This window comes from Mesoplodon bidens, assembly GCF_964165515.1.
Source record: "Mesoplodon bidens genome assembly, chromosome: 3".
Lineage (NCBI taxonomy): Eukaryota > Metazoa > Chordata > Mammalia > Artiodactyla > Ziphiidae > Mesoplodon > Mesoplodon bidens.
This window is the reverse complement of record NC_138178.1, coordinates 151,872,041-151,899,110: the sequence shown is the minus strand read 5'-3', so window position 1 is coordinate 151,899,110 and position 27,070 is coordinate 151,872,041. Positions and strand designations below refer to the sequence as shown.

The 27,070-nt window shown below is 49.3% G+C and overlaps 2 protein-coding genes across 3 annotated transcripts in view; one reads left to right on the top strand and one right to left on the bottom strand.

Annotated features, from left to right (window-relative positions):
* The window catches only part of IFT43 (intraflagellar transport 43), an 87,477-nt gene extending 79,377 nt beyond the window's left edge, over positions 1-8,100 (bottom strand). The window contains exons 1-2 of the mRNA XM_081228877.1: positions 8,031-8,100; positions 5,227-5,319 (exon numbers count right to left, since the gene is read on the bottom strand). Of these exons, the coding sequence (XP_081085003.1) occupies positions 5,227-5,319; positions 8,031-8,084 (147 nt within the window). The 5' untranslated portion in view covers positions 8,085-8,100. The remainder of the gene's footprint in view (positions 1-5,226; positions 5,320-8,030) is intronic.
* Positions 5,305-27,070, top strand: part of TGFB3 (transforming growth factor beta 3) — a 28,117-nt gene continuing 6,351 nt past the window's right edge. The window contains exons 1-5 of one of the 2 annotated variants that reach the window (XM_081228875.1): positions 5,305-5,392; positions 12,444-13,671; positions 21,096-21,259; positions 21,551-21,680; positions 26,910-27,017. In XM_081228875.1, the coding sequence (XP_081085001.1) occupies positions 13,185-13,671; positions 21,096-21,259; positions 21,551-21,680; positions 26,910-27,017 (889 nt within the window). In that variant the 5' untranslated portion in view covers positions 5,305-5,392; positions 12,444-13,184. The remainder of the gene's footprint in view (positions 5,393-12,443; positions 13,672-21,095; positions 21,260-21,550; positions 21,681-26,909; positions 27,018-27,070) is intronic. The other variant, XM_081228876.1, reaches the window with a different exon arrangement.

Here is a 27,070-nt window from a genome sequence, read left to right as displayed (position 1 = left end):
CAACAACCTGAAAGAAGCAGGCCTGATGCTAATCAACTCTGAGCTAGTGAAACTACAGGAAGAGTCCATCTTTCTGGTTAATCAGTATGATTAGGCAGGTAAATTCTTTGAAATTCTTTGAAAATTTACAGATTGACCAAGCAATAAAGAGACCTTTCCTCTTCTTTCAGAGAGGGAGGAAGAGTCTAATTACCTGGGCTGAGCCACAGGTATCCTACAGGCAGAAAGCCCCGAGGGGTTACAGAGAAATCAGGAAGAAGGAAAAGATCGAGGCAAGATTTGACACAGGCAACTGCATCAGATGTCTTGGAACTTGAGGGCATACAAATTTTCACTGAACTCTACACAACCCCAAATTAGAAAACGGGAGAGGAATGTGGATTTTTTATTTTTATTTTTTTTGCTACTAAAAATAATTCTTTCCTTTTATACCCAAGCCTACAAGAAAAAAAAAAGCCAAAAAACAAACTCTGTATAAATTCTATTTTTTAAAAATTGATATGTCAGTCGCAAACTGCCTACTCAACAGTCATTCCTCTTCTCCTTAACCCCAAAACCCCAATGTGATGGGTGTGGCAACGTGCCCAGCTGAGAACGCCCTTGAAATTTAAGGTGGTTTTAAGACCCAGTTCTGACCGATGACATGTAACTAGAAGTCTACTTGGTGAGGTCTCTGGCTATCATTTTCCTGATAAGAAGGGACATACTTCGTTGACATGAACCCTGAACTCTTCCACTCTTCCCCCTCTCCTCACCTAAAATACAGATTGGATCCCTGGGGAACAACCAGCCATCATGTCAGCAACCATGAGAACAAGTTACAAGTTCCAGATGGCAGAGCAGGTGTCTAGACAGGGTGAGGGTAATGCAGGACCTTCTCCAGTGACCGCACCAGCCCTGCCCTCCACTGGACTTCTTGCTGTGAGAAAAATCACTCCTGCCTGCTCCAAGCCCTGGGGCTGAGTTTCTGATGCATACAGCCAAATTCAATACTGATAAGGATACCTGAAAAATCAATCCATCCTAAGAGCAGGAGTTTTAACTTGAATGCAAACAGGAGCCAGGTAGATCAGATGTGAGTAAATCTGACCAGGTGTATTCAAGTAAGAAATGGTGAGCTGGACAGGGCAGGCGGTGAGCTGGACAGGGCAGGCCAAGCGTACACAAGCACCATTCTCAGCTGCAGCCAACTGCTGCCATGTGGGGATGCCAGCCCAGCATTCCCGCTGTGCCAGAACTTCTGGTTTCAAAGAGGAGCCCCAAATCTGGATTTTCGCGTAAATTTTCCTAATTTAGAAATGATAACAACCAAGTTTTAAAAAATGTTTAATTTTGTACAGATCAAAGAAGACATGGTTGTAGGCGAAATTCAGTCTGAAGGCCACCAGTTTTTAACCGTAGAGAGGGTTAAGGCACAATAACGGAACACCCGAGCTCTGGAGAGACAATAATGGTTAGCAATTATATACTGAGCACTTATGGGTCAGACTGGGTTAAGGGCTTTCTTTATACCTGTTAGCCTGTTTTTTCTTTCTGGCCACCCTATCAAGTATGTAATACTAACCCTGTTTTATCAGTGAGGAAACTGAGGCTTGAAGAGGTTAAGTAACTTGCTGAGCCATAGAGCTAACATGTGGCAGGGCCAGGATTTCAGCCCAGGGCTGTCTAACCGCAAGGCCTGTGCTCTTACCCACCCTTCAGGAGGAATGCCCGCTGCATCTGGAAGCACAAAACCTGCTTCAGATCACTACTAGTCAGCCTGTGGAGAAATGAGCAGCAACCCTTGGAGAGACTTCCAAATCGCTTCTAAAAGAGACCCAGGCTCACATCCTCCCTCTGTGCGGCCCTTTAATAACAAGAGCAAAGCTCCATTCAAATATTCTCTTGTTCACTGCTTACTGAATGAATGAACATTTGTACAGTGCCTTTCAGTTTACTAAAGTGCTTTTAAACATGTATCTCACTTAATCCTCACATCAACTTGGTAGTACTGTCACCACTGTTTGACAGATAATGAAATGGAGGATTAGAGAGATTAGTGGAGTTGTTCAAGATCCAGGCAATTAGCAGAGCCCACGCTCAAGCCCTGGTTTTCAGATGCCAAGCCCGCGTTCCCTCTATTCCAGCACACCTGGAAGCTGCTCTGTCTGCTTCCTCCACGGGGCTCCCCATCCCGCCAGCTCGCTTTAAAATCATCATTTGCTTGAACTAATTCCTATATAACTCTAAAGTAACTCCAGTATGTCTGACAGCCCCCAGGTACCATATTTACGTTTTCATGAATCACTTCATCCTAGAATATAGTCAGTGAAAGGACAAAAATAAATATATCAAGTAATACATTCAGAACTGGAATGTAAATGGGCACACACACATAAGTCTTAGAATCTAATCTTAGAAAGAAACAGCCAAAAAGGCCCACACAGCACAGTGTGCATCTGGCCCCAGGGGAGGCTGCCCACGCTGCTTTAAACCTCAATTCAGGGAGAGAAGGAATCCTGGAATTCTGACTGGCATTTTGCTGTCAGAGGCACCAGCTGGGTGAAGGACAGAATGACTTTTCTTTTTTCTTTCTTCTCTTTTTTAAATAAATTTATTTATTTTTGGCTGCATTGGGTCTTCGCTGCTGCACGCGGGCTTTCTCTAGTTGCGAGAGCGGGGGCTACTCTTCGCTACGGTGCGTGGGCTTCTTATTGCGGTGGCTTCTCTTGTTGCGGAGCATGGGCTCTAGGCTCGCGGGCTCAGTAGTTGTGGCATGTGGGCTCAGTAGTTGTGGCATGAGGGCTCTAGAGTGCAGGCTCAGTAGTTGTGGCGCACGGGCTTAGTTGCTCCGCGGCACGTGGGATCTTCCCAGAGGGCTCGAACCTGTGTCCCCTGCATTGGCAGGTGGATTCTTAACCACTGTGCCACCAGGGAAGTCCCCAGAATGACTTTTCGTCATCTCCCAGAAAAAAATACTAAGGCCCAGATGGGGCCAAAAAAGGTACATGCCTCTGCAGAAGTAAGTAGGTATTCTAGAAAGGCTGAAACCCTGACAGGTGCATCACCGTCTGCGACTCTGGAGTTAGGTGCTCACAGTACTGCCTCTCCCCTGAGCCGAGGGGAAGGGGACGGGTAGGTGAACCATGGCTACTGACCCCAGCTTGGTAGCTGATTTGGTGTGGGCGCCACAGAGGCTTCAAGGCCATCAGGACATCCCGGCCCATCTCAGACTCACTCACCTCGCCACTAAGGTGGCTATAACCTCCTTCACAACTGGGTAGTCTTGTAACTAGCCTTTGTGACTGCCAGTGATCACACAAATATAAGTTCCATTAAGGCAGGGGATTTGGCTCTTGTTCACTGAAATATGCCAACCCCCTAAAATGGTGCCTGACACACAGTAAGCTTCAATAAATACTTGTTAAATAAATGAATTAATGATCTGGTGTTGGGACGGATCCTCCAAAGGCCAAGAGTATACTTCCACTGATCCAGTCATTGGCTTGCCAATCCATTGCAGTTCAAGCTCCTTGAGATCCAGGGTTGGGTCTAGTATATCTTCTTTCACTATCTCCCTCCATTATACCCCCTTAACTGTGTCTCCAGTGTGCCACAGTCTGCCACCCCTGACCCTGTAACCCTCTCATTCAGCTTCTAAGAGCCCCTCATCACACACTATGTACTTCACCCCCTCACCCTCTGCAGTGTCAATGGCATGCCTGCTCTGTGCCAGGCACTGTGATAAACAAAGGGGGACAAAGGTGAAACACAACTGTTGCCTTCCCAAAGCTCACATCTTCTGAGGGAGCCAGGCACATAAATAATTAGAAAACAATGTAATAAGCTCTATAATGGAGGTGCAATGGTCCAAGTCACAGACTGACAACCCTCAGGCCTAATCTAGCCCATATGGTGATTTAAGTTTTACAATCAGTCGCTAACTTCTAAAAACGTGTTGCTTTCACATAAAATTTTAGACTGCCATCTCTTGGAAAATCAGAAGAGCTGGCAGTACTGGACCTATATTCCCCACAGCATCAGCTGGCTGTGGCTAGATAGTGGTTACCCTTTGGAGGGTACATGTGGCCTCTGGTTTTCCCACAATCGCCCCACAGTCTCTCCCTACCGTCTTCAGGCAATGAGGCCAAGCTTCAGTCGCCAGCTTTTCTGTGTTGGCATGGCTGTTACCTGAGAGGAGGAATGCGTCTCTGTACCCATATTTCTACAATCAGTGAGAAAATGAAAGATAACCTGAAAGGTCCATGTGGAACACTTAAAGACATGGTGGGTATCTTATTTCTGATGAAAGTGAAGGATATTCCTACCTATGTGATATGTAAGTCAAGTGTGTCCGTATCTTGTCCCCAGCATGCTGTACTCAGGCACCTGCCTGGCCCATAAGGCCTCCCAGCAGAGATGCCCTCATCTGTTATAAACCTACCGTAGGCCAATGAGCTGGGCAACTGAGAAGCCAGGTTGCCTGTTGCCCAGAAACTCACTGTCTAGTGGGCCAGGCACATAAAAAGAAAATTAGTGCATAATGTGAGCTGTTCTATAACAGGTACTATGAGAACTGGGAAGTAGCAGCCCTAAGTCGGCCTGGAGAAGTTAGGAAGAGCTGACAGCGAGGATTACCCTGAAGCCAGCTCTTGAGAAGGGCAGAGGAGGAGGGTGAGAAGAAGTTCTGAGTAAACTGCTGAAAATAGTGCCCTGGCATTAAAGGCAATGCTCCTCAAGATGACCCCCGCTCTGCAAAGAGGCTGGATAAATTCCCACGATTCCAGGCCACTTGGAAAAGTCTCCAGGAAAGTAAGGCCAGTACGGATCCCCTTCCTGCCTGAAAACTGTAGAAAGCGCAGGTCACCACCAAGAGCAAATGTCCAGTTGTGTAATCCAACTTTACGTCACCAGCATGCCTCCCTGACGTTTATCTGGCAGGAATAAAAACCTGGATTTTGGCTGGATTTTGAAACCTCCCGGTCCCTTGCTTCAGTTAACGTACAAAACTTCTTCACTGGGAATATAAAGCAATGACAGAAACGACTCTGGCATCAGAAGAAAAAAGTTCCTCTTTCACTTCTTGCGAATAGGACAAATGCCGAGGAAGGGAATTCCCAAATCAAGATAGGAGGAAGGCTGACATTAAAGAGAAGAAGGAGAAAAAAATATGAAATACCAAATCCTTGCTCACTGAGTAATCGCTAACTCTTAGAGTGCATTTCTTCAGAATTTTTTAACACTCACCTCTGCAGGCAGAGTCGAAGAGGAATTCTTGCCAGTGAGATGATTCCCGGCTTGAGCTGACTCCTGTTGAGCTCGGCGCCCCATCTTGGCTCCCTGTAAGGAGAGATGAGGGGCATTGCTGACCCAAACGTCTTTGAGCCACTATGAGGAAGACAATCCTGCCAAGGTAAGCAAGGACTGGATTTATGATGACATGGTGGAGGATGGGATTTGAGCAACTTGAGTATATACTTAGAAAAGGCTCCAAACCCTTAAAACAAAGTGCCCATGGTCAGCTCTATACAGTAGAGCAGGAAATTCATGTACTGATCACAGTGTTTTCTTTTAATGGCCATAGACCTTTTCTACCCAAAGAAATACAGCCAGAAATTCCTCTAGATGGGGCAGGGACCTCACGCCATAGCCCAGGAAGAGTGTGGTCGAGGCTTCCTTGTTCCTATGCGGGATTTTATGAAGGCCTAATTTCAAAGCTGCAGCTTCGCATGAAAATAGTTATCCAAAAGGCATTTGGGGGGGAAAGGAATTCCACGGTAACTGAAACCAGAGAAATACAGATAGCATTTGCTTTGACGTGTACACTACTTGGATTTGCGCTTACAGTCATTAAAGGAAAGATCTTACAAGAATCTTGAGACATTAGCTTTGGACATCAGACCACTTCAAATTCTGAGTCATCAAATGAACCATCTGCACGCGTTTCCCAAAGCCCTGCTGGGGTGGAGGCTCTGTGTCTCAAATGCCTCCCAGCACGTACACAAAACATTCTTTAGGCAGACTAGTGGGTGGTGAAATGTTTATATTTTTCTTTAAAAAAAAAATAACAGCATTAATGTAAGCACTTTTAGATCTCATTTGATGTAGCTTCATTTGATTTCACAGTAACAGTGACTGGGATTCAGGCCATTTTACAAATGAGGAAACTGAGACCCAGGAAAGCAATTAAGTGGCAGATAAATCTAAGAGCTAAATCTTCTTCTGCCTTCAAATCCTGAGTTCCTTCCACTATGCCCTGCTGGAATTTCTTTAAGATGTTCTAAGACCTGACTGCCCCAATAAACTGAGAGCGGTTACATGAGACCTGCATAAAAACCCTTATGTAGGATTTACATGTCAAATTCTAATCAATCATTTAGGTTTCAGGGATGACAGAAACAATCTTTCTGACAATAAGCAGCTCGTTTTCTTCCCAAGACAGACAACTGCACTCCTTCACCTATGGCTGCCCTTTTCCATTTATCATAACATTGGGTTTCTGAATAAGGCATACTACATGCAGTGATTGTGCTCAAGCAAAAAATTCAAGGATCTTGTCTTTAAATGCTGTTTGTAGACGGTTTCTCTAATAATTGTCAAGTATTTTAAGGTTTTAAACTTTTTGAAGACCCTGTATAAATCCACAGGAATGACTGGCAGAAAACCTACCTTACTACCTGGTTTTATATGTTTTAAATCTATAGTCTGTTTATTGTTCATCTTCTGCCACTGAAATGTAAGCCCCATGAGGGCAGGCACTTCGTTTTTTTCACTGGTATATCCCGAGCACCTAGGACAATCAATGCCTGACACACAGAAGGGGCTCAATAAATATTTGCTGAAAGAATGAATGAATAACTACATTCACATCCCCCCGTACTAAAAAAGTTCGTATGTCAGAAAGGCTTGGTGACATAATATTCTCCTTGGTCAGTCAAGCAACCTGCTTCTTCCTAGAACAATTTGCTCCCAATCCTCATATCTCCTCTCTAATTACTTAGAGGATCTCCGATGTTACTAGGGCACTTCAAAACATGTAGAGATTCCACAGCAGAAACTAAAGACCTGCCCTGTGGGTCAATCTTTTAGTGACTGTCATCTTCGATCATTTTAAAGGTAAAAAGGCTTGATGAGGCTGTGTTGGAGTTAAAACACACACACACACACACACATACACACTGAACTTGGGTCTTGAATCTAGCTCAGCTTATTTATATATAAGCTTGGGTAAATCACTGCCTCAGAAGCAACAGTCGCTAACCTCTTCTAATAACTTAGCACATGCCAGCCACCGTGTTAAATGCTCTCCACGCATGTCTCATTTCATCTTCACTGCAACTCCTTGAAGTAGACATTAACATCTCCATTCTAGACATAAGGAAATCGAGGTTCCTGGAGGTTGACTTTTTTTTTAACTCATGCAACAGCTTTATATGCCCTCTGACCTCTGGGTCCCCCGAGCACCTAGCCACTCCCTTGCGTTATAAATCTTTATTTCCTTCACGATAAACCTGAGGTAACGCCCACCTCCCCATGGGGATTAGTGACAAGAAAGGACCTCCCTGTCTTAACGCCTTCCTTCCTTCCATGCATAAAACAGTACGGTTTTTACATCAACTTCTGCCATGAGATGTCCCAAGGGAAAAGCACTAGCATGAGTGCAGGCGTCACTCTGGCCAGGGCCCCTCCAGTCACCCTCAGATCTGTCCATTCTAGGGGAGTTGACACTTGGAGCTCCAGAAAGCGGAGAAAAGCTGGGAAATTTCCCACCGGTCCCAGAGGCCGGCGGCGGTAGGATCTATTTTCCACTCTTTTGAGGATTTTGAAGAAAGCAAACCATAGGCCAGCAGCGGAGGAGCTCACCGCTGCCTCAGGGGCGGGGCGAGGGAGGCCGCCTCCTCCCCGGCCTCACCCCCGCAAGGCTCAGAGCCGGCCCGCTCCGGCCACCAGGGACAGGACGGGCCGAGGGGGCTCAGGGAAGCCGGGGCCGGCGGGGTCACTCCTCCCCACCCGCTAATTCCTGGCCCCAAGCCCCCCGAGTCGGTCCTCACGGAGATGGCCGAGCCACGACGCCGCTCCTCGCCTAGGTCCAGCACGTCCTCCATCGCCGCGGCCGCCTGACGTCACTTCCTGGAAACCCAGCGGCCCAGTCGCGTCCCTGACGACGGCTCCGCCCTTCCATCCCAATACTTAAAGGGTCCGCCGCATAGTTCCTGGAGTCTATGTGCCAACCTCCAATTTAAACCAAACCTATCCTAAACCTGCCTTTTTTGACTTCTGGAAAAAAATCTCCAGATATTAAATCATGAGAAGGGTGCTCCTGTGGGACAGTGAAAAATTTTAGCCTTTAGAAACTGCCTACATCTGTAGCTCTGTTCAAATACATAAGTTGTCAAGTGCAAAGCACTACTAGTAACAGTAGTAATTTTTCTGATGCCTTCCATTTGTAAAGCTCTTTGCAATGTACAGAGGACCTTCACAGTTATTAGCTCATGGGAAGGGCATAACAACCTTGTGTGGGAAGCAAGATAAGTTGTATTGTCTCCAATGGACAGAGGAAAAAACAGGCACACAAGGGGTCATGTGCCAATAAATGGTTTATAATGAAAAGTGCAATATACATAATCTCTGCCTTCAAGAATACAGAGCCGCTGAAGCAACACATCAATAACCTGTGTATTAATAACTTTCAAAAGTACAAATAATCCCTTCAAGACCCCATGAAGTGAGCAGGAGCAGTACCTCTATTCAACAATTGAAGACACTCAGGTGCAGAGCAATGCCTTGAGGAAAATCACCTGAGTGTTATGCAGCAGAGCCAGGTGCCTTTCTAACACCAGATCTTACTGAAGAATTTTTCTCTGGCTCATGTTATTGGGTGCCAGCCAGTCTCCTGGGCCAGCAGAGGAAGACGGCCCCCAAATTCCCAGTCTAATGGGACAAGCGAGTTGAGTCTTCATTGACTCTCCATGTAAGATCCCCACGTCGATGCCACTGACCAGTCCCTAGTGCTGAGGATCCCCAGCCGGGACCCCAGAAGATGGGCTCATGACCCTGAAAGTGAACAATGTCCCCAACACCATGCCTGGGGTAAGGCTTAGATGGCTACCTCTTAAAAGCGAAGACTTGGAAGTGGGATTAATGACTCTAAAACAGGAATGCAGGATTTCTTAAATGCCTTGTAAATTATTCAGTTCAACCATTTATCCATACATGTTTACTGGGTAGGGCTATGTGTTAGCATGCCTGTGACAACAACAGTACTGCCTGGATGTCAGAAGAGTTGAAGCCTCATCCTAGCTCTGCTGCTAACTACCTGTGTAGCCAGGCAGAGCCCTCTCTGGACCTCAGCTTCCTCCCTTCTAGTGGCTCTTAGAGATTACCCCTAAAATCTTTCACTCACAAACTCTGATTCTCAGTGAGAATAATACCCTGTTAGATTTTAACCTGAAGAAACATTCACTGTCAAAAACCCAAGATGGATGAAATATAGGCTCCAGTGAAGCCCTTGTTCCCTTCATCCTTGGCACCAGATGAGGAGGAAGGGATTAATCTTTGGATTATTCCATTTCTTGTGATCTCTTTTGAACAATAATCAATATCGAGGCTGCAAAGAATAAAGAGCTTTATTGGGGGGGGGGGTGTCTTAAGAATTGCAATTCAGGAGACACAGATTCTGGTAAAGTCAAAAGAGTGTTCCAGGGAAGAGAAAGGGTCAGGGGCTTACAAAGGCAAAAGCCACAAGGCTGTACTCTGACACGAGAAAGGAAATATTTGTCATTAAGGAATCACGAGTTATTTTAGAGTAAGGGTCTGATCAGTAGATAGGCTGTCACGAGTTATTATAAGGTAGGGGTCTGATAAGTATCTTGAGTTTCTGGCAGATCTTCTGAATGCCTTCATTAGGACAATAAGTGGTCAAAAGATCAGATTTTATCCAGGCTGAGACTCACATAATTCACACTTCCTCAATGGCCTCTGGTTCCATTTTAGAGAGCTCTTAGCAATACCGACTCCATTTCTATTTTCCTTCCGCTGCTCATAGCCACACCACCACTATTTTAGAGCTAATTTCCAAGTCTCCACTCCCACTTCTTCCCCAAATTCCTGAAAGCAAAGGGTGCACATTCTGGGCAGAAAGAAGCCCTGGAGTAGGGCTTTCCAAACCTTGCTGGGCACCTGAATCGCCAGATCTTACTGAAGTATTTTTCTCTGGTGCATGTTACTGGCACCCAGTAACATGAAGTTTGTTAAAAATACATGTGTCCGTACCCCGTCCCTGTAGACTCTGATTTGGTACAGGTGGGGTCCAGAAGGACATCACTTTAATAATTTTCCCTCCCATTTTACAAGTATTTACTTAAAGGTCTCAGTAGGGCCTTCTCTGATTTTAAATTGCAACGTCCCCCCAGCCTAGGCACTCTGTCTCCTCTTTCCCTGCTTTATCTTCCACCATGGCACTTACCTTTTATCATACTACATTATTTACATATTTAGTTCATTTATTGCATTTCCCACGGCCCTACCTCCACTTCTAGATGTAAAGTCCGTAAGAGAATGGTTTTGTTTGCTTTGTTCACTGTTGCATCTACAGAGCCTAGAACAGTGCCTGGCATATAGTAGCCGTCAAAAATATTTCTCAAATGATAGCTGAATTCCAGAGGCAGTAGAGCACAGTAGTTAAATGCATAGACTCTGGCAATAGATTGCCTGGGTCCAAGTCTCAGTGTTGACACCCACTGACTCTATGGCCTAAAAGTAATTCAAAAGCAAGTTACCTTAAGCTTTCTACACCTAGGATTCCTCATGTTTTATGCAAATAAAAATAATGTCTTCCAAACCAGAGAGCCCTTGTTAAACATCACCTCCACCACTCACAAGCAGTGTAGCCTCTTAAATGGGTCTATGCCTCACTGTCCTCAGCTTAAACTGATCAACCAGGGCCCTGGGGATGCAGAGAATCTCCCTTCAGTTAGCGGCCTACGAGCCAGGGGCAGGAACCAGACCTCGCAGGAAGGGTCAGGAAGGCTAGGGCGAGGTGGGATGGGGTGGCAGGGAGCGGCGCTGAGTCCCAGGAAAGTGATCAACTCAGAGACAATCCTGGGGACGGGCTCGGGCATGGTGGCTTGCCCTCCCTAAGCTTTTGATGGGAAAAGACCTAGAAGCTTAGGCTGAGACAAGGAACGAAAGCGGAGAGAAAACCTCCCCTCACCCATCTGGGAAATGGGCTCGGGCCAACTGCTGACTCTGCGCTGGCTGGCGCAGCTCCCCGCGGAACCCTCGGCGGGGAGGAAGGCCGCGAACATCTGGAGGACATTTCTGCGAGAGGGGCTGCAGAGCGGGACTCCGGGAAGGGAGACGTGCACTTGTACGCACGTCGGGCCGAGAGGGAGGCTGTTCCCCAGGGCACTCGGTCTTGTTTTCCTCGCCCTCTTTCGCGGCCCCTTCTCCCCAGGCCCCCAGCCTCATCCCCCCACCCCCACCCCTCCCCGGCCCTCCCGGCCTTCCCGGCTCCGACCCGCGGAGCCTCCTTCACTGGCGGCCTCGCCTCGCCAGAGGGCACCCTCGATCTGCCGGAAAACGCCACCATTTTTCAATGCCCCTGGAGCATCTCCAAGCTTCCGCGAGCCACCCGACTCCAATCTTGTCAATGAAGAATCGGGGCCAGGATCGCCGCGGGGCCGAACCCAGTTCCAACCCCGCTCCCAGGCCGGGCGTCAGCCCCACCGAGGGTGGGCACGGCCGCCCCTGCCCAGGCCCCGCGCGCTCGTCGGCCCCTGCCCAGTGTCCCGCCAGGCCCGGGGGGCGGCCTGGACGGGGGGCCTGGGAGGGAGCAGAGACGCGCCGAGGAGAGGACGGACTGACAGCTGGCGAGAGGGCGAAGGAGTTGGGGTAGAAGGAGGGAGGGGATTCATCGGAGTAACTTTCCAGAAAAACAGTCAACGTGTAGCAGGAGTGACTCCAAAAGGGTAAAAAAAGTTCAGTTACCACGTCGATCGAGAGGACTCGCGAAGTATTTTTCAAATGGGCTCGGCTTTTCCTGTGCCTGTTTAAAACATTAAAATCGTGCCGCAAAAGAGGCTGCGTGCGCTGGTCCCTCCCCCACCCCTCCCCCCACCTCCCCCCCACCTCCCCTCGCCCCCCTCCCCCCCCCCCCGCCCCGGGCCAGAAACGTCATGGGAGGGAGGTATAAAATTTCAGCGGAGAGAAATAGAGAAAGCAGTGTGTGTGCATGTGAGTGTGTGAGAGAGAGGGAGAGGAGCTTGAGGGAGAGGGAGAGGGAGAGAGAGGGAAGCTGGAGGGAGAGAAAGGGAGGGAACCAGAAAGCCAAGTCCAAGGGAATGAGCAAGAGAGGCGAGAGATAGGGGAAGCAGCATGAGAAAGAAGGAATAACAGCTCTCCGGAGGAGGCATGCAGTGAACTGGCTTCTATTTTCTTTTTCTTTTCTTTTGTATCTTTTAAAGAGAAGCAGGGAACAGAAGCAATGGCCGAGGCAGAAGACAAGCCGAGGTGCTGGTGACCTGGGCGACCAAGTGGATTATTGGGGCTGCTCTCCAGGGGCTGTCCCCCCTGCCTTCCAATTGCACATAAGCCCACATCCCAGCCAATGAAGATGAGAGGCAGCGTGAACAGAGTCATTTAGAAAGCCCCCGGGGAAGTGTAAACAAAAGAGAAAGCATGAATGGTGTGCCCGAGAGACAAGTGTGTCCTGTGCTGCCCCCATCTTTAGCTGGGCCAGCAGCGGCCTAGCCCTGCCTCTCCCCACCTACTCACTGGTGATCTTTTTTTTTTTTTTTTTTTAGATTTTTTTTTTTTTCTTTTCTTTTCCATCCTCTTTTCTTATTCTCCTTCAGGGCAAGGCAAGGATTTTGATTTGGGGACCCAGCCATGGTCTTTCTGCTCCTTCTTTAAAATACCCACTTTCTCCCCATCGCCAAGCGGCCGTTTGGCAATATCAGATATCTGCTCTATTTATTTTTACCTAAGGAAAAACTCCAGCTCCCTTCCCACTCCCAGCTGCCTTGCCACCCCTCCCAGCCCTCTGCTTGCCCTCCACCTGGCCTGCTGGGAGTCAGAGCCCAGCAGAACCTGTTTAGACACATGGAGAAGAAACCCAGAGCTTCAAGGCACACAGTCGGCTTCTTCGTGCTCAGGGTTGCCAGCGCTTCCTGGAAGTCCTGAAGCTCTTGCAGTGCAGTGAGTTCATGCACCTTCTTGCCAAGCCTCAGTCTTCGGGATCTAGGGAGGCCGCCTGGTTTTCCTCCCTCCTTCTGCACGTCTGCTGGGGTCTCCTCCTCACCAGGCCTCGCAGCCCCCGGGCCTCTCTCCCCTGCTCACGCATGAAGATGCACTTGCAAAGGGCTCTGGTGGTCCTGGCCCTGCTGAACTTTGCCACGGTCAGTCTCTCCATGTCCACTTGCACCACCTTGGACTTCGACCACATCAAGAGGAAGCGGGTGGAAGCCATTAGGGGACAGATCTTGAGCAAACTCAGGCTCACCAGTCCCCCCGATCCATCGGTGTTGGCCAACATCCCCACCCAGGTCCTGGACCTTTACAACAGCACCCGAGAGCTGCTGGAAGAGGTGCACGGGGAGAGGGGAGACGACTGCACTCAGGAAAACACCGAGTCGGAGTACTATGCCAAAGAAATCTATAAATTCGACATGATCCACGGGCTGGAGGAGCACAGTAAGTCCAAATTCCCGCCGGGGTGTCTGCTCTGGAGGGTCTGAACTGGAGTGGGGAGCTCCAGAGGGGGGCCTAGCGGTAGCCACACAGCAGGGTGCCCCGGGTTCACCCGCACCCAGCTGGGGAGGTGCGATGTGCAGCTGGGGCTGGATAGGTGGGTGGGGAGGGAGACAGAGGCATTCTGGTAAGAGTCGAGTGCTGCTGGGAGGCCGGGAGCCCTGGAGTTGAGCAGCCTGCTGAACTCACATCACATCGTTGACTGACTTGAATTTGGAGTGACATTGCGCTGTCCCGTTAGCACGCGTGCTGTGGCACGTGTGGTCAGATAGGTGCATGTGGGTGCCACGAAGGGGCAGGGCTGGCTCTCTCATTAGAGAGGCCGTGCGGTTCCACGGGCTGGAGACCTCGGTCTTCTCCCTGCTTTTCACACCTCATTGTGACACATCTCACGTTCTGTGTTTCCAGTTCTGGGGAAGAAGAGTATACCTGCCCCAAATTATTGTCTGTCCAGCTTTTTGAGGCCCAGGCAAGGGACAGCTTCTCGCTGTCTAGGCCCTTCAGTCCACACCATGCCTGTGACCCATGTGAGCTGTGTGCGTGAGGGAAGGGGATGCGCCTCTGTTCACGTGGCTGTGTGCTTTAAAGCGATGTGTAGTCTGGTTTCGTACGGTACACAGATTCATGGGTGCAAAATGGGCGTCTTCCGGGCCCGTGGACACGGGGAAAGCAGGGATGTGGCTCTGGATGTGTAGATGACGGCTGGCAGCCCTTTTGTGTCTGCGTGTCAGGGGAAGAGTGGGTGGGAGGTGTGGCTGTGGATACAGAGGGGACGTGTGTCTGGGAGTGTGTCTTCCCAGGAAGCTCCTGTCTGTGCCGAGAAGCTGGGAGGCTTCTGGGTGAGACGTCTGTGTGTGTTTGTACACGTGTGGAAGTCATGTGTGTTTACTGAACGGGGATTTAAAAAACCTCAATACAACAGAGAGAGATTTGGCAGATGCTGAGAAACTGACAGCCCAGGAAGGAGGAATGTGAGCCACTCACAGGCCAGGGACTCTGGGAATAGCTCTGTTTGCTTTTCCTACCAGCAGGTGTCCTCGACGCCCAGGCTACCTCAGCCTTGGCTCACCTGAGAGGTGGGCAGTGCCCAGAGTGGGGGGTGGGAGAATGGGATGGAACAGGCAAGGTGAGGGTGGTCAGCGGGGGTACCGCAGGGGCTGAAAGGAAGCTGGCTAGAGAGAAGGAGGAGTGGGCAGCCGATGGATGGACCAGCTCTGGCAGAAGGGGCCAGAGGCCTCACCGGGAGCTGGCCCATGCCAGGCCCAGGAGCCTGTGGTTGCTGGTGAGGGGGTCCCACTCCGGCTTCCTGTGGCTGCCTTAGGAGGTGGCTCCCGTGTGGGGTGGTGGCCGGAGAGTTGAAGCACAGCTAGTGCTCCCTGCCCAGGGTTCTCTAGGTGAGGCTGACTCAGGGTCCTCAGGGGCCTATGGTTCCCAGAGGCACCAGCAGCTGAATGGCTGAACCCCCAACCCCCTGGGCACCCACAAAAGCAGGACATAGTGGCCAAACATCGGAGAAGGGTGGGAAGCTGACACCTGCGGGAGAGGTGTGAGGAGAGTCCAGGGCAAGAGGAACAGACTCGGGTCTTAAGGATCCGGGCCAGGAGGAGGAGTCCCGGGGAGAGGGATCTATGTCACCGGGGCCCGCCCCGCCTGGAATCCCAAGCTGAGAACAAATGAGCCAGAGAGATGCAAGGGCACCCAGGTGCCAGTGGACATGTGTGCAGAGACTCAGAGTACAATTAGTGGACAGCCCTGGGGACACCCAGGACAGGGCTGCACAGATGCTGGGCAGCTCCGGGCTGCAGCACCAGGACCTTCCTTGAAACTGCAGTAGGTGAGGGTGGCCCTGGAGCCACAGAGCCATGATCAGGCAGGAAGAAACCTGGCACAGTGGGCAGGATGCGACTTGAGATATCATGAAGGGTCCGGGGCCCCGTGGGACACGGGTGATGCCAGTGAGCCTCGCAGGTGCAAACAGGAAGCAGGCCCAGACTCTGCAGCTGTTGGAGGTGACACAGAGGCTGAGCAGACGCAGGCCTGGCCTGCCCTCCGGCTGGTCAGGTGTTGAGCCAGCCCCAGAGGGACAGACGCACAAGGCACACTAATTATAAAGAGGCAGTGGGCAGATGCCAACGTTTAACAGATGCTGAGAGGGAGCAGAGAGCCACCCTCCAAGGTTGGGGCGAGGGAAGCCTAGTGTCTAGAACTCCTGAGGGTGGGCCGGGGTCTGTGGGTGGGGCACTGGTAGGACCTGAGTGCCAGAGCTCCTGCTGCCGAGGTGATGAGATCACATTCCCTTCCACATTTCATCACTCCCAGCCCCTTCCGGTACCCAGTGGACAGGCTCTCAGAGGGAAATGACAGCAGGAGCTGGGGCAAGGAGACAAGGGTGCCCGGGGTGCAGAGTGCAAGAAGGACTAGCTTCCAGTGGCGTAGGAGAAAGGGCATCAAGGTGAGAGCAAAGAGGATGAGACCCGTTCTCTGGCTCTGCCCTGTCAGATGGGTACCCTGATTTCCCTACTTTCCAGATAAGGAGACTGCAACATGCATCAATTAAGTGATTTGCCCCAAAAGAACCAGGGCCGTAACCTAGACACCCTCCCTACAGAATGCATGCTGGTAAACAATAATGCAAAGCATAAAATACGCATTGTAAGTCCCACCTTTAACCTTTGGGCTCCAGGAGAACTTTGGTTTATGATATGAATGAATCACATGTTGGACCAAGCAGGTGGGCATAGGAGCTATTATTGTATGTTAGTAACCCTGGTGGCAGATTGCTTAGGGATCACTGGGTGTGCTCTTTCTTAGCTCTGCCTATTTTTACGGCCTGGAGATTCATACTGCTACATTCTCCCAAATTCAACAAAAGCGTTTTCATTATCTGCTTAAGAATCTCAAGGAGGTTAAGCAACTACACCATGTGGAACTGAGCTAGTCACATCTCTGACCCTCAGTTTCCTCATCTGTAAAGTTAGAGATAATCTCTAAGCTCCCTTCCAGCTGGAACAATTCTATGTATACATCTGGGATGATTCAACAGGTCTCTGCTGGGGAGTGAAGGCAAGACTCATATATATCTTATTCCTGTATGATTCTCCAGGATTTTGCTGTGGGAAGTGGGTAGAGGCTTTCTCTGACCCACGTGGTGGGGAAGCACACAGCTTTTTCAGTTCTTTTGTCATCCTTGTTATCAAGATATTACCAGTGTAGGTGCTGTTTTAACTTCTGGCTTGTAATTATCTGTGTCTGGCCGGAGACTCTTGTTTTCATCCGAGGTCCGACGCTAAGACAACCAGAGAACCCAGAGTTCACGAGCAAAGAGAAAACGATACTTTAGCGTTTCTTTTCTGGATGCTACTTTTAGATCTTGTTCATTCTGAAAATTAAAAGATGTTTCTTATTGAAAGAATTTATTTGATCTAAGTGCCAGTACTCTCTGCACGCTAGGTCAGTGTTTCTCCAAGTGTGGACTAGAGGCTAGGTCAATGTGAAAAATGTGCATTCCCGGGTCCTAGCCTACCCTTAACAGAATCAGAATCTCTGGGGGTGTCGTCATGAAGTGTCTGTATTTTTAACAAGCTCCGTATTGATTTTTAAGTTCACTGGCGCTTAAGACTCAGTGAACAAGGGCAAAACCTTTCCTTAGAAGGCCTGCAAACACAAGAGCCCACAGAGCCCAGGCCGCTGATGCAAATGATCTAGAGGAAAGGCTGCAGCACAGGGACCATGACAAACTGCACAGGACACTTGGCTTCAGAGTCATGGAGAGAATAGGGTGTATGGGGAGACTGGTGGCAGGGGGACTTGGAACTGCCCATGTCCCATTAAAAGAGGGCACCCACCGCTCAGCTCCTGCCAATTTTTGCATTGGGGAATATGGGTCCAGCATGACTAGATCTTAACTGCCTCCCAGAAGAGCAGAAAATCTTTCTGTGAAATTTCCCAACTTTTAACCTGGGCTTAAAATGTTTATGGACTTCTAATTCAAAATTTTACAAAACAATGCATTGGCCAGACAGTATTTTAACGGGTTAACATTTAAAGGTTAACCTATTTAAAGGCTGAATCCTTAAAGCTGTGGTTTATCAGAACATCTGGATGCCATGGTACCCTTTGCAGAACACTATAAACTGTGGTTCTCAATCCTGGCTACATATTAGAATCATCTGGAGATCTTAAAAAAAAAAAAAAAAAAAAAAAAAAGCTCTGGACCCACCCATACGCCAGTGAGGTAGTCAGAATCTCTGGGGAGTAGGTCCAGGCATCATCTGTTTTTAAAGCTCTCCAGGTGATTCTAAGGAACAGCTAGGGTAGAGCAGCACTGCCACACTGATATATGTAGTGCCATCATTGGAACCAGAAGTAATTTTACTAGCAGAAATGATGAACACAAGCAGAAGTACATCTAGGAGCCCAGGTGTCTGAAAGCATTAAAAAATGCCCGGTCTAAACATGGTCAGCTGTTTCCAGATTTTTCCATGAATATCCTGAATATCCATGAATATTCTTTGCTTATTTTTCTCTCCCTATAGTAAAAAGGAGAAAATGGCACCCATTAATATATATACTTTGTGTGCAATAGAAAAAGTTGGTCATAATTTAATTTGTAAAGGTGGACCTCCTAGGCCAGCTCTCAATAACACTAGTGTTCTGCGAAGCATGGCTTAATCACAAAACTGGGAAGGGGTTTTTGACTGAAGCATAAGTTGGCACTCTAGCCCCATTTCATGGAATCCTGCTACAGTTTGTTGGTGAAATCATCCCTCCACTAAATGAACTCTGAGGTCTCCTCCAACTTCCAGAGTCTTTGCTTCAGTAAATGAGGTCAGAAGACCTGGGTTCAAATCCCACCTCTGCCACCTGCTATGTGAGTGATCTCGGAAGAGTGATTTAACTTTCCTGATACTTACTCTTCTCATTTGTAAAATGATAGATTTTACTTATTCTCATTCTCCTCAAGGATTGTTAGAGGGTCAGATGAGTTAATAGAAGTTCTATGAAATGTAAGATAGTGTTATTACATTTTGTTTATTTATTTATACTCTGGCTCATTCCACAAATTATTTAAAGTGTCGTTAGTATTCAGTGGATTTAATTGTCAAGAAGATTATGTTTACATTTTATTTTCTCTCCTATACAGTTCTTTTAAAATCACTAATGATTGTGTCTGAGCTTTGCTTGCTAGTGTCAGTTTGCTTGTGTCAACTAATTCATGTGTGACCCTGGCCAAGACCCCTATGGGCATGAATTTGTCTGAAGTGGGTTGCATTAGATGACCCCTAATGTCCCTTCTGAGTCTGTTAGAAATCTGTAGATCCCAGGGATAAAATATGACCTTTCCCATCCCCTTGAAATCTCCTTGAAATTCCCACCAAGAGGAGTCTAGCTTGGGGAACAGATATCTGATTGATGGGCTGGAAGAAACAGGAGGAAGGGTGACGAGGGTGTCCTGAAGACCCTCTTGCCTCATCACCTCCCGTCCCCTGGCTCCCCACTGTCTTGCCCCCGGTCTGACTCTCCTCGCTGGCATGGGCCATTTTCTGCTCCCCTTTTCCTTTTTATAGCAACACACACACTGCACTGACATATCTTTTATTCCCTCTTTCAACAGTTACTGGAGGTACTAGTCTAACTGAAGCCATATTGATGACAGCTCCTCTGAGACCCAAGTATGTCCGTACTTGAGAAGGTTTCCCTTCCAAAGAGCTTACCCATGTCCAGAGGGTTACAGACTTGCAAACTCAAAAATTAAACTGCCATCATGATCCCTCTTTCTGGTTTTATCCGAAATGGTTTAGGGAATAGTTGGCAGTATTCGTTCTTTCGAAGCCAGTTATTAATCAGGGCTTCATTAGCTAGCGTTCACACATTTGTTTTCCCAACATCTGTTCCATTAATTTTCTAATAACCAGTGTCAGACCCACCAGATGGCAATTTCCAGAAACACTCACTCATCCTTTCCTACAGCTCAGTAGCGCATGTGCTTGTGTCCAGGCCTCTGATCCTCCCGCCCTGTCCACGACTTCCTAAACCACCCCTGGGGTGATTATGGGCTTGTTCCAGCCATGTTCATTATGTGTGGAATCTGGGTCTCTGGGCTTGAATTTCAAGTTCTGGCTATTGTTACCATTTGTGTAGAAAGTTTTTCTCTGGGTGTTAATGCTGCTCAGACCTTGAGGTTGTAAAGAAATGACAGGATCTTCCTGTCTCCTTTATCTGGCCGAGGGGGTGGGAAAGAGCATGTGCGGCCTTCTGTCTTGTGGATGGAGGTTCAGAGGCCAGCAGGGTGACAGAGGCTGGCATAGCGTGTGCTGTCAGGGAAGGTAACCCTTAGAGAGACAGGAGCCAATGGTGATAGACCGGCTCAGTCTGAAGAAACATCTGGGGGGTCTGCCAGGCTCCAGATGTGGGCTCCTTGTCACACCGGTGCTGTCTCATTAGATCCAGAGTGTCACTTTCTATGACCCCCTACTGTTAATGGTATAAAATCCAACCCCTCGGTCTGACGTTTCAGCCTCCCCGCAGGTGGACCCCAGTCTACAGTCTTGACCTTGTCTCACGGGCTCCAGCCTGGCTGCTTCAGGTCCCTCTTACTCACGTGCGTTTGCTCTCCTCCCTGCCTGTGCCTCCAGCAGTGCTTTCATGTAAAATTCTTTCCTCTGCATCCTTAGACCCTTTCCTCCTGCAGGACCCAGATCAAATAATCACCCAGATTAAATAATCACCACTTCCACGAAGTGCTCTCAACCCTCTCCCCCCTCTGACCTGTTTGCAGCAACTCCTAGGCTTCTCCAAAGGCCCTCAGCACTTTCCCTCTGGTCCTGTTGTCTGGTCCATGTACTAACAGCCTCCCCTGGATATTAATCTCCTTGAAGGCAGGGGCCCTGTCTCTTCCTTTTTGCTGCCCAGTGTTAGCCTGTGCTTGGCACATAGTATTTGTTCAATGCATGTCTGATGAATGAATGAATGCCTGAATGAACAAACGCATGAATGAATCAACTAGCTAACAATGATCAAACTGCTAGAGGAAACTGCTGATATCACTGGAGAATCTGTATTTTCTAAAAGAGTAGGAAAGCAGGTTGGAGAGCCTGCCAGAGTGGGGATGGCGAGGTGAGGGGTTGGAGGGGCCAGTTGTTAGTGCCACCGTCCTGGGGCTCCATGTCCTGCTTCTCCATCAGGCCTGTGTGTGATTCCAGGGCCACCCCGGATCTTCCTTGGGTTTCCACCTTTAGGGCTGAGGCCTCAAGCTTCTAGAGAGGTCACAGGTGGAACCCTGGCCCCTTGGTGAGGGTCCGCTGGCAGCACACTGTCCCCGTGGGTCTCGCTCATGCTGTGCCTCCCCCCACTGCCCTGCCTCCTAGATGACCTGGCCGTCTGTCCCAAAGGGATCACCTCCAAGATTTTCCGCTTCAACGTGTCCTCAGTGGAGAAAAATGAAACCAACCTGTTCCGAGCGGAATTCCGGGTCTTGCGGATGCCCAACCCCAGCTCCAAGCGCAGCGAGCAGAGGATTGAGCTCTTCCAGGTGAGCCCCCTCCCAGGACAGACAGCACTCAGGCGGGAAAGCTGGTTCCTTGGCCAGATCGGGCCTCCACGCTGCTCAGAGTTCAGCAGACCTGGGTGTGAATCCTACCTTCTCTGAGCCTTAGTTTCTGTATCTGTGTCTGTCGTTAAGAGGATTAAGACTTAACCGAGGAACTCAAAGGAACATTTAAGAAGCTTAGTTTGCTCTTGCAGCCCCTCTCCGTCCTCCTGCCTCATGACACGCGGGTGCCCCGTCCTGGCCTCGGGACTTACTCCTTCCTCTGTCCTGTAGATCCTCCAGCCGGATGAGCACATAGCCAAGCAGCGCTATCTCGATGGCAAGAATCTGCCCACGCGGGGCGCTGCGGAGTGGCTGTCTTTCGACGTCACAGACACTGTGCGTGAATGGCTCTTACGAAGAGGTAGGTGGACGCAGGATGAGCACTTTGGAAGGAACCTCAGGTCTCTTGGTCCTTCATGACACAGAGGGAAGAGGACAGAACTGGGGGAGACACAGATCTGGGTTCAAAGCCTAGCTTGGCCATTGCCTGGTTGTGTGTCCTTTATTCGTTCGCTCAACTGATAGTGACTAAGTGCTCACTCTGAGCCAGGCCCCGGGGATCCAGCAGTGAACCAGACAGGTGAGGTCCCAGATCTCATAGGGCTTTTGGCGGGAGAGACACATAGTAAACAAATAAACATATTGATGAATAAGACTTTTATATATACTATAGTGATAAGTACCAGGAAAAACAGAAAGAGGGCAAAGCGAGAATGACTGGGTGGGGTCCAACATCAGATGCTCAGGGAGTCTCTGTGAAGAAGGAATTTGTGCACTGAGATCTGAGGGACAAGAAAGAGGCAGTCTGTGAAGGTCAGGATAAAGGACGTGCTAAGCAAAACCAGTGAGAAGCAGCAGGAGCAAAACCAGGTGTGGCTGCAGCAGAGTGAGCTGGGGGGGTCAGAGAGGAGAGCTGGAGCCATACGATGTAGGACCTATAAGGCCACGGTCAGGTGTCAGGACTTACTCCAAGTGTGATGAGACGTCCTGGGCGGGTTACAGCAGGGCTGGGGAAGTGGGGGTGAGGCGATCTGGTTTGCATCTTTCAAAGACTCTCTGGTTGTCATGAGGTCAAGGCAAGAAGTTAGGGGCCGTTGCAGCAGCTCATGTGAGAGCAACGTGGGCTTCGTCCAGGGCGGTAGCCGTGTGTATGGAGATGATACCGATTTGTTCTGTATTTTGGAGGTAGAGCCAATAGGACTGACTGGTGATTAGATATGGGGTGAGAGGACACCAGAGGAGTCTAGATGACTGAAGATTTTGGGCTGAACACCCACGTGGTAACACTTATTGAAGTAGGGAGGCTGGGAGAAGAGCAGGTTTGGGGGCAGGTTCCATTTTGGCCGATTAAGTTTGAAAGGCCTGGCAGTCATCCAAGTAGAGATGTCCAATAGGCGTATCAAACTCCACGTGTCCCGAATCTCTCACCCACTCGCTCTGCTTCCTCACCTGGAAGATAGGTAATGGTGTCTTCCCTTCATGCCTCACAGAGCTATTTTAAGGATCCATTGTAGTTAAGAGAACTCCCAAGGTTTCGGCCCCTTATGGGAGAGTAAGCTTTTATTAGGTCAGATGAGAAGATGGAGGCCCAGAGAAGTTAAGTGGCTGGACCAGGGTCCTCCAGCCTGGATTAGAACTTGAGTCTCCTGATGGACAGTGATGGTGCCTCATGGCATCACGCTCTGCTAGTTCTTCCCTTCTCTGCTTGGTGGTACTGCCTGGTCCGGTGCTCAGTGGACCTCAGGGTATCTAAGGTGGTCCTGTCTGTTCCTTGTATCCCTCTTGTGAAGAATTTTCTATTCTCATCAGCTGCTGGGGAGCCACAGTCCATCCATCCACGTACTGATACCCAGAGTCCCTTGGGCAGGTGGGCCCTTCCTTGTCCTCAGTGTTTTAGGAAATTAGGGGTTGAAGCTCTAAGGCAGAGATCACAAACTGGTTGGCCTACCAATATATATATTTTTTACAACTTTATTGGAGTATAATTGCTTCACAATGGTGTATTAGTTTCTGCTTTATAACAAAGTGAATCAGTTATACATAGACATCTGTTCCCATATCCCTTCCCTCTTGCGTCTCCCACCAATATTGTTTTAATTTAACTAGTGGTCAACAGTTTTTGTTTTAAAGTCAGGAGATTTCACATAAAACCTAGACTTCTGGCTTTTCTTGACAAAGGGGAAGATTTCCTGGTGACAATCCGTCAGAGATGAGTAGGGCCACCTCTTGAGGCAGGGCGTGCATTCTTCACGTCACCACAGGCCCCGCCATTCCCCAGGGTTCCCCAGGAGTGCGGCTGGCAGCCCCCATTCAACGTGATACACTGGCTCGCTTTGCTCACTTACATAACCTGCTGGGCTCTGTAGGCATCCGAGGGTGCAGGTCCCCACCTGAGGGGCACAACCTGGTGGCTGAGTTGGCAGATAGGGGGCTGGAGGTCCTGCCTCAGCTCCAAGGGCACTGGCATTTCCCTCCTATCTCCCTGACTGAGCACGAAGGCAAAAACCTGGGAGAACCCATGTGCACCAGCTGACGGCAGCACTGTGGGAATTCTGACTCAACTCCGCCTAGAGCCCGACATGGCTACAGAGAGGAGAGGCTGGGGAAATGAATCTCTCAGCTTCCCTGTCTGATTTTGATCAGCGCCACCTGGATTTCTCTGAAGCCCTGGGCGCTTGAAGGAGTTCTTATTTTCACAGCTGCAGAACTCAATGAGAAGTTTGCACTGAGAATGATTTCCATCCTCCTTGAGACAGCAAAAAGATAATTTCGTAATAAAACCTATGGGTTCCCCACCCACCGTCCCCACCGCTGCCAATTCTGAGGTTAGTTCTTCTCTGGAACCTTCAGTTCCCGCTCTGGCAGATGCTGCCCACCCCTCGCACAGGGGAGTCATACACAGACCTTTACTTCTGCACAGATCCTGAGTCTCTTGAGGGTTCTTGGCCCCAAACAAGGCAGTAAATGGACTCCAAATGGAGCAGTTGGCGGTGTGGACTGTGAGGAAACTGAGTCCCATATACAGTCTTGTATTAGTTCAGCAAACATCTAAGAGCCTACTGTGCACCGGCTCTCAGGCTGCCTTCTGGGCCCAGAGCCGGCTGGAGCCCTCTCCAGGGGTGTGGGCCCAGGTCTTCACACCCCTGTGCTATTGTTCCACACAGTCTGTGGCTCCCCTGTGTGCAGAGCCTGGCCTCCCCAAGCAGGCCAGGCAGGGAACGCGCCCAGCACCATGGCTCAGGACAGGGGGCACGCTGGGAATACACAGCCGTTTTGTATCTCAGTGACTGTGTGGGCAACCACCTTGATGGGCCCGACTGGTCCCTCTTTGGTCCCTCTTTGTCTCTAACAATTAGGGGTGTGGCTCTGATATCAGGCTGCCTGTGTTTGAATCTTGGTTCTACCACTTACTGGTTGGATACCTCGGTCAAGATATTTAATTTCCCTAAGCCTCAGTGTCCTCATCTGTATAATGCGGGGAGGGGGTAATAATAGCTCCTGCTTTGTAGGATTAGTATGGAGATTACATACATGAGTTAATGCACACATAGTCTTAGAGCCGTGCGTGACATGTAGCAACACTCAACAAATGTGGGTGATTATCGTCATCATTCTCTGAGCCCTCTACCTAGACAGTGCCTGTTAGCCAAGCCAGGCACCATCACACACTCACTACCTGCACCCTAACCCTAACTCTCCCCAGCACATCTGTCTGTGTCTTGACTTTCTAACTCACAGACTCATAGGACTTGTCCACTCTAGGTCTCTCCCGGACTACTTAAACCCTTCTGGGTAATAGGAAGTGTACTATGTTTTATGTAGCCTGTTTCAGCTACTCTAGCTCCTTCTTTCAGCCGCCTTAAACCAGAAAGAGGACACTCCATATACATCCCTCTCTATTCACTTCTTGTTCTCCAGCTGGGGCTCAGCTTCCTTGTTGTATTGGCCCCTCCCCAGCCCACCAAAGCTAACCTGGGACAGAAATCTTCAAGCTCAGCAGGTGTCAGTGTGTCCCACAGGCTGCCCTGATTGGGGTGGAGCAAACGAAGCTGGGATCTAGAGTTTATGGAAGAAGGGATTGGGCTGGTTTTTAACCAGTAGAACTGGGACATCCAGGTCTGCCTAATGCTGACTGGAATCTCTGGGCTTGGGCCATTCTGCGCGTGAGAAGGATGCTGAGGCAGCCTGGACTCTGGGGTTTTCCCTGCTGACATCAGATTTCTGGAAGACCCCAGGTTGGCCCCAAGGCTGGATGCTCACACAGAACTAGGGTGACCTCTGAGAGCAGGGCATCAATCAGATCCCTGAGGTGCTGACCCTGACTTCAGAGGTCATGCCCCTACGACCTCTCCCATACCTGACCATAGCTGGCTGCTGCCCCGGATCAAGAGAGCTTCCCCGATTGAGTCTTATCCACCAGGACTGACATGGTATCAGACTACCTGGTTTCCCTGCACACAACGACTGGGTTCAAATTTTTCATTCCTTATTCTTCCTTTTTTCCCTTCCACTTAATGCAACCCCTTTTACTAGTTTCCTTGCTTTCCCAATTGTAGTTACCAAAATACCCGATCCCACCGCCAATAGGAGAAAGGGCCAGAGCTGGCCTTTTTGCCCCACAACATCAGCCACCAAACCCTGGTGCCTCCAGGTTTCCTCACACTTGTTTTCTCCGAGCTCATGCCATCTGGACCCTCGGCCATGGCCCTCTGCCTTCTCTTCCGGCCTGTTCTCTAATTTCACAACCGTCTTCCTGGCTGTCCCTCAGTGAGCCATCCACAGCCCCGCTGGATACATTTACAACTCCCCGTTAAGCTGAACAAGGATTGCCAAAGAAGAAACCCTTGACCTCATCATGTCCTTGTTCCTTCAGGAAAATATAGCCAAGCGTAACTGAGATTTGCATCTTATCTCCTCTGGAATCTACCTCTCTCTCTCTGTCTACAGTTGTGGCCCTGGTAGAAATGGTGGCCTCTTCCACGTTGACTGATTCTGCTGCTTGCTTGCCGGAGACCTTGCTCTAGCCTTGCTCTCCGAATTTTAATCCTAGAGCTCAGCCTGTGCCCCTTCCTCCCATCTTGTGGCCTTTTGAATCACAGCCTCTCTACCCCACAGTTCTTCAGTTTTCCCCTTTCCCTGGTCTCTTCCAGGCACTCTGCCTCTCTCCTCCGTCCTTTCACAGCTAGAATATCTCCTCTCTCAACCGACGTGTAGGGGGTGTGACTGGTTTTCTCCTTCTTTCCTGTACCCTCATCCTTTTGCCCCCTAGTGGGCTGGTGACATTTTTTTTTTTCCTAAACCATTCTTTGAAAACAGATGACTATTAAAATTTTCCTTCCTGGTGCCCACTAGTTTATGCCTCTACTTGGTTGTTTGTAGCACAACAGAAATATGTGGAATGTGGCAGCATGAGCGTGAAGGTCTGCTATAGCCTTGACAGCACTTTCTGTCACCTGTGAGCCTCAGTCTAACTCAGTTCCTATGGCTGCCTGTGGCGGCAGAGGCCCTGGCTCTTCTGTGTGTGACTGGTGGGTACCCTTCTTCATCACACAAACTGCTTTTCTCACCACTGCTGTGTCTTATTTTGCAGAATCCAACTTAGGTCTGGAAATCAGCATTCACTGTCCATGTCACACCTTTCAGCCCAATGGGGATATCCTGGAAAACATTCAAGAGGTGATGGAAATCAAATTCAAAGGTAACAAAATGGATGTGTATGGTAGAATGGGTCAGGGAGTTAATGAAGCAAGA